This window comes from Monopterus albus, unplaced genomic scaffold (assembly GCF_001952655.1).
Source record: "Monopterus albus unplaced genomic scaffold, M_albus_1.0 scaffold313.1, whole genome shotgun sequence".
NCBI lineage: Eukaryota > Metazoa > Chordata > Actinopteri > Synbranchiformes > Synbranchidae > Monopterus > Monopterus albus.
Window position 1 is genome coordinate 265371 of NW_018128193.1, and position 7762 is coordinate 273132.

General features: G+C 45.3%; 1 protein-coding gene across 4 annotated transcripts in view; it reads right to left on the reverse strand.

The window, feature by feature from the left end:
- Window positions 1–7762, reverse strand: part of dlgap3 (discs, large (Drosophila) homolog-associated protein 3) — a 156886-nt gene that overhangs the window by 33937 nt on the left and 115187 nt on the right. For all 4 annotated transcript variants that reach the window (XM_020623869.1, XM_020623868.1, XM_020623871.1 and 1 more), the window contains exon 3: window positions 579–1714. In XM_020623869.1, the coding sequence (XP_020479525.1) occupies window positions 579–1640 (1062 nt within the window). In that variant the 5' untranslated portion in view covers window positions 1641–1714. The remainder of the gene's footprint in view (window positions 1–578; window positions 1715–7762) is intronic.

Below are 7762 nucleotides of genomic sequence, written 5' to 3' on the forward strand. Positions count from 1 at the left end.
CCACTGCCCTCTCTGCAGAGCATTTACCACCGCAGGGTGCGTAGGAAAGCTGCCTCCATCCTCAAAGATCCCACCCACCCCCAGCAAGGACTGTTTACTTCTCTGCCCTCTGGCCGTAGGTACAGAAGTGTAAAATGCAGGACCACTAGACTGAAAAACTCTTTCTTTCCCTCTGCCATCAAACTCCTAAACAGCTGAGGAGTTTATTACCAGGAAAAACGTGATGTACTGTTTACATTCTCAGTTTGCACATGCATAATTGCGCAATGACTGTTGTCTGCTGCACATGCTGCTCCCATGCAGCATAAATTCTCTGTTATATTCTTATATATATATTTTTTTTATTATATTGCTGCATTTGCTGCTTAAAGTGCCTTAAATTTTGTGTTACTTATTTATCTACTTTATATTTCATTTGTATTTTGTGACATTCATGTGGATGAAAAAGTAAGAATTTCATTGTACAGGGAAACACGTTTCCTAATTGTGCATATGACAAACACTTTAACTTGAACTTAAACTCTATTCTCTGTGTGCACACACACTGATGACATGACATGACATGCAGGCAGACACACCTGCAGGTAGTGAAAGGATCTCTCCTTCAGCTTGCTCTCTATTGGCACCAGAGCTTTGTCATAGCCTCCTCCCCTGGTGGAAGGGTACACCTCCCTGGCCTGGCTCACTGTCATAGCTGACCAGGTGCTCCTCTTCAGGGAGTGGCTGTGGTGTCCCCCTCCTTCACTCCCAGGCAGAGCCATTGTGGTACAGGACATGCACTCTCCTGGCCCCTGCCCACTGCCACGCTCCTTTGGTTTCTTCAAGGTGAGCTCCTGGATGGCAGCGTCCAGACTCTCGTGTCCGCTGGGATACCCTCGTCTGCCTCCACTCACCAGGAAGCTGCTGTCGCTGTCCAGGTTGTCGTCAGAGCTCCACCAGCCCACTGTCCTGCTGCGGTGGCGTCTGCCTGACTCGTGCCGTGAGTCTCCACTCTTGCTACGCTCTCGAGACTTGTTCCTCCTGGTAGAGCGAGACTGGTGGCCTGAATAGTGACCTCCACCATCCTCCCCTCCACTCCTGTGACCTCCTCTGTCTCCACGGTAGTCCCCACCACCTCTTGTGCCATTGTATTCCCGTTTGGATGGTGCTTCTAGGGAATGGGACTTGGCAAAGAGTCGTTGAACAGAGTTGACTAGGTGTCTGATACGAGAGGGACTTTCACTGCGTTGCTCGGCACCTCCACTAGCAGTGCGTTGGTACTGCAGTGTGTGGAAGCCATCGGGATGAAAGGGCACCTGCTTTTCAAACTGGTCCATCAGATTTGGGGGAATGTGGCGCATTTTCCCTCCATGACTCGAGGACAGACACTCCTCACAAGAGTCAAATGACTGAACAACTGGGTGCTGGCTGGGGTGGGAACGAGGGAACGTGCCCCCTCCAGAGTGGCTATGGGCATGGGAGTGGGAATGGTGCCTCTCCAGTGCCAGAGCCTCAGCTGGGTAATAGTGGCCATCACTGTGACTGTGGTAGTAGTCTCTGCCTGGGCCATCGCAATCATCAGGTGTGCAATGGCAGGGGCCTCCTCCACCACCACCAGAGGAATGTTGGGACATGCTACGGCTGACATGGTACCCTTTCATGGGCGCCGCAGCGTGGCGGGCCGTCCGGGCCGAAAGGGGGCGCTGTGGGCGTGACAGGGTTGCTTCGGTCTCACCTGAAGGTATAAGAGAAGTCACCATTTAGAGAAGACCAACACAGTGTACTCATTTTATCATGTAACTGATAAATGATGAGCAAGTGTTTCTAATCAGTGCCATCAACTTTTCTGTTACCTCAGTGGTGGTAGAAAAGTCCAGCATTCTAAACAGGCAAGTAAAAGATTATACAGTATTTGAGAAACAATCTTTTAAAAATATGATTCAGAGAGAGCACAGGTGCAAATAATGTGTCTGAGTGTAATTCATAGTATTACTTACAAATTTATCACAACAAAAAAGAATATACTGTGCAGATATTTAGATTTTGTCCTATAAAGTGACACAATAAATTGAAAGTGGAAACAATTTTTTTTTTCTTTATCTGATGAATATTTTTATTGATACTACACTTCATTTTTTGCAAAACTGAAAACAAACAGTGCAATAGTGAGCATTCATCCCCCAGAGTGTAACAAGGGGCTACAGACAGCTTTCTTCTCATTCATTTCAGAGGGCGCTGGGCTGATAAATCAAGAATATTAGGCATTCTATCTCTCTTGTGGTGTCCCATTTAGCACCTCTTGCTCCTCTCTCCCATTTATTGTTATATTCATCAGCCCAGCACCTCTTATTGTCTGCCTTTTTTTCCTCCATCTGTGACATCAGGGAGTCCCTGAGCATTCACATGATTTACAGCTGTGGAACACAATGTGTTTATTAATCACCTGCATCCTAATGCACAAGAAAAAGAAAGCAGAGGTGGGTGTCAAAGCGCATTCACAAATGTCTGTACTATCAATTAAAGAGCAATTTCCCTCTGTCAGCTAAACAACAACCTGAGTCATTATATCCAGGTGACAGGGCAGAAACCAATCCTGTGGAAGCCTCCAAAGAATAAGAGTGCAGCAAATGAAACCCAGGAAATGGCCGTCCCTAGTAGGGTACTGGTTAAGGCGCACCGCTGCGCCCTGGGTTCGAATCGGTTGCGTCAGGAAGGGCATCCGGCGTTAAACACGGGCCAAATGTCAACATGCGAGTCATCAGTGTGACGATTCGCTGTGGCGACCCCTAAACGGGAAAAGCCGAAAGTGAATTTCTTTCTAAATGAAACCTGGAAATGAAATTGATATATTTCTTTCAAGCTGCAGCAGGCATGTGGCACAACGTTAACTTTTTCACCCACAGACTATAGTTGTTACTCAAAGTAAAATTAAGCAGATGGAAATAGAGTGAAGCCTATCTTTGTATTGCCTTTCTTTGCAGTAGAAGGATAACAACCAAGATTATATTCGTAATGTAGTAATCATTTTATTTGAAAAGCATTAATTTCTGCTGCTGCAATCGCATTGCCTGTTTGTAATGCACAGAAGCATTTCTTGTCATTTTTAGATTTGATTAACCTGAGATGAAATTACTTGATGAAAGCCAGAATCGAGCTGCTTGGCTGGATGGGGTTCACTGAGCTCCTGTGAGTGTATTTGTGCTTGTGTTTGCCAGCTTTCATGCAGAGATGAGAGATAGGGAACAGATGCTCGGATAATCATTAAATAGAGCATAGCCTATTTGCCTTGATCGGCTGAATGAGAGCCGCCACCCAGGAAGCACACCCACATCTAGTCATGTCATTGGTGTAGCCGTGACGACAGGTTTCAAGTCAGGGTGGACAGATTTCAGACAACAGTGGCACCTGAATGGCCTGGGCTGCCTCTCATTATCTGTGTGTGAGTTCCAAAAAATCTGCCCAACCAAATCATGTTTTTTTTTTAATTTCTGCTGAATTTTTCCTGCTTTTCTCACAAATTATAAGAATTTAAAGTTTGAAATTATAATTTGAATTCTTCTGACTTTTTGTGCGAGAAATGAAACTACTGTGCAAATATATTTTTTTCCAAAAAAAAAAAAGACATAGAAGCTTCAAGCATCTGACATTTCACATGGCAGCAGTTAACTTGCATTTGAAGGCAGTCAGTGTCAGTAGCACTCCAGTAGTTCTCAAATCCTTACTTACTTTAAAAGTACTAATGCCACAATAAAAAGTAAAAGTACTATATTTAAGTATGGATTAAGCTGCAACCGCCAAAGCTGAGAAATGAAGCCAATGCAGAATTGTTAAAACATGCAGTTCCTCAAATGGTCATTTGAGGCTGGCTCCAACAGGGCTCCAATCCCCGTAGACTCCCATGTTAAATAGCGCAACTTTACAGCAGAAATAAACATTTTTACACCCTCATACAAAAAACAGTTCTGATCTCTATAACTTGGTGAGAAAGAGATTTATTTATTTATTTATTTATTTATTTTTTGCAGTGTGTCATACTAGTATGCTTGTATCCCTGTTTATGAATAAACAGCAAAATGAGTAGTGTCGCTCTGCCTGGAGGAGTAAATTAAACTGTGTTGTGTTTATTATGAAGGCTTTGGCTTTGGAGCAGGTTGCTGACTAGGAGCTGTCAATCACAGTGATATACACAGACACATTCGCATGTGTGGTTGTGCGTGGATGCGTTTAAAAGACAGCCACACACAACATTCAGCAGTAGTAAAGGTGCAGCTGAATGTTGGCTCAGTCTTCTCTAATTCATTCTCTCTACTCATCTGTCCATATCTCTCTCTTCTCCTGACCTACTTGTATCCATCCTCCATTCATGTCTCTTCCTCCACATGCACTCTTCCTTTGTTTTTTTTAACCATTCAGTTCTTATGGCTCTTATGTACATAAATAAGATACATAATACTAACGCATACTAGATAAGGCAAAAATAAACAGTACTAATAATAGTGGATAGTAGGACCTCGCTAGCTGTATTTGCATTAACAGAGGGTGGGACATACAGTATGTTCATATCACAGTAGTGAGCATTATATATATTTACTATTTGATTTAACACAATCTATAGTACTACTGTCTTTGTTTTACTCTGCATCTTTTTATTTTCTATATTTCCAATCCTTTTTGGACACCCCAAACACACACACATCCTCTGTGTAGGCAGAAATATTCAGTAGCGGCTCAGGAGGGAGTTGGAGCTGTACAGCATGCTGTCATTGTTTAACACTACTTGGCATCAACATGATTATTACAGAAGCTTCATTCTGGAGCTGTTTCAGTTGAAATATTCATGTGATCATCCCAGCTGCTCTGACCCTCTTTGGTAACAGCTGAGTCTGCCTGCTCTCTGACTTGTGGGGGTTGGTGGCTGTTTCACAGTGAAATTCTGTCCATTCATTATCTGAAATACCTAAAATGAGATAGATAGATAGATAGCAGACAGGATAGCTCAGTGGGTAACACTGACTTTGGTACAGAAGGTCGGGGGGTTTGAACCCCGGTCAGGGCACGGTCAATATCCCGCCTGGGTCCTTAGGCAAGGCCCTTAATGCTACCTGCCTACCTCATGAGTTGGAAAAATAAGAGTCATACCAGCTCGGATGTCGCCCAGGTTGTTGAGGAACCAGGGCAACTTGATGAGATGTGGGCTATTGGAACAAGACATTCATGGACAAGAGAGAAGAACAGGGAACTATTGGAATGCTACTATACAAGTAACCCAAGTGAGAGGGGTTACATACGAAGGATGTGGGACCTATGGATACTTCAAAACCCAACATCTACACTAACTAAGTAGCTCAGTGCTCTAACATCCGCAAGAAGCACCTGCTATCACAACTAGAGAGTGACAAGGTACAACACAAATGCTCCAGCAAGGGGGAGCCAGGACGACAGGTCAGGGGGGAGATATCGTCATCATCATCACCCCCACAATCGGAGATTGGGTACCAAGCCCCAATAACAAGCCTGGATGAGCTTGATTCAAGAGCAGCTGAACTGAGATTGAAGATCATGAGCAAGATAGACACCTGGAACTCCCGTGATTGGTTACCAGACTAAGTGAAGTGCCTTCTGAAAGTGTACTAGAGGATGTGAATTCAGCAGACTAAGAACAATCCCTACTACGACCATCACTGAGACCAACAAGCTCATATACAACACAGCAACCATGATCCTTGAGATGCTTGGCTATAAGTTCAACAAATGACACAAGGAGCAGTATCCTCCATGGAGAAGGAGGTTGGAGACCAAGATTAAGGCACCAAGGAGAGAAGTTAGCCAGCTATCAGAATTGCAGAAAGGTGTGATGAAGAAAGGGGTACCTAAGAAATGGCCTTAGAGACTGCCAAGCAAAGGCTGACAGCCCTGGCCACCCGGCTGAAGAGGTGCACCAGAGAAGTTGAAGCCAGGAGAATAAACTGGATGGCTCAGTGGAGAACATTCAAGGTGTACTCTCAGTGGCAGGGCAATAACATGAGAGCAGACCCACCAAGGCTGGAGACTGAACAATTCTGGAAGAGCATATGGGAGAAGGAAGCATCACATAACAACAATGCCCAGTGGCTGGTGGTGCCTAAGAGCAGACCACAGCAACCTCCCTGATACAAGACCCAGTAATCATCACAATGGCAGACATTCATGAGAGGGTATCAAGTATGAAGAGCTGGACCACACCAGGCCCTGACATGATCCACACCTACTGGTTAAAGAAGCTAACTTCACTCCATGAGTACCTGGCAGGACAAATGAACCAGCTACTAATGGATGGAACCCACCCTGAGTGGTTAACTGAAGGCCAGACAGTCCTGGGTTAAAGAAGCTAACTTCACTCCATGAGCGCCTAGCGGGACAAATGAACCAGCTACTAATAGATGGAACCCACCCTGAGTGGTTAACTGAAGGCCGGACAGTCCTGATCCTGAAGGACCCTCAGAAGGGAGCAGTACCATCCAACTATCGGCCAATAACCTGCCTCCACAGAACATGGAAGCTTCTGTCAGGCATCATAGCTAAGATGAGCAGGTACATGGCTCAATACATGAGCAGCACCCAGAAAGGAATTGGTAGTAACACCAGAAGAGCAGTAGCACCAGCTACTGGTTGATAAAGTAGTCACTCGAGACTGCAAGACCCGGCATACCAACCTGTGCACTGCATTGCACAATTCAACATCAAGTGCGGTATTTACCAAGGAGATGTTCTGTCCCTGCTGCTGTTCTGCATAGGCCTGAACCCCCTCAGCCAGATCACCAAGAGCGGTTACAGATACCGACTACAGAATGGAGCAACCATCAGCCACCTCCTCTACATGGATAACATCAAGCTGTATGGCAGGAGTGAACCAGACATCAACTCACTGATCCACACCACTAGGATCTACAGCCAGGACATCGAAATGTCATTCGGACTGGATAAGTGTGGTCGAATGGTAACAAGGAGAGGGAAGGTAGTCAGAACTGAGGGGATTGTACTACCAGAAGGCAACATAGCAAATGGGAACCATGAAGAGGCCGCAAGGAAAGTAGCAAACACCAGGTACCTGCAGAGAGTAAGGCAAGTCTTGAAAAGTCAGCTGAATGGAAAGAACAAAGTCCAGGCAATTAACACCTACACGCTGTCGGTCATCAGGTACCCCGCTGGCATAATAAGCTGGCCAAAGGAGGAGATAGAGGCTACTGACATCAAGATAAGGAAGCTCCTTACAATGCACAGCGGGTTTCACATCACCATCCTGAGACTGTACACTAAGCGCTGAGTTTAGAAGAGTGTTGGAGAAAGAAAAGCAGAGGGGAAAAGAGGTGTGAAAAGAGGGATGAGGTATGGGAAGAAAAGAGAAAGATGGAAAGAGGGAGAGAGAGAGAGAGAGAATGAGAAGTCTCTCCCTAAGGATGTACTTGTCAAAAACCCCTACTTTGCGTTTTTGACTTCTTCAGTGATGAACAACAGTTTTCTCTGACAAAGCATTTTCCTGCGTATTTGGAGACGGGGGCAGCGACAGTGGTGTGGTGGGTAGAGCAATCATCTCCCAACCAGAAGGTTGAAGGTTCAAATCTCGGTGCCGGCAGTCCACGTGTCAAAATGTCCTTGGCAAATCCTTAGAACAAGGGAGGGAACCCTCATGGAAGGACAAACCTCTGCACGGTATGTACCACTCTCAAATTGTTGAAGTGGCTGATATTGAAAAATCCTACCAGTGGCTGGCAGCTAAGGCAGCACACAGGGACTGAGACTTTCC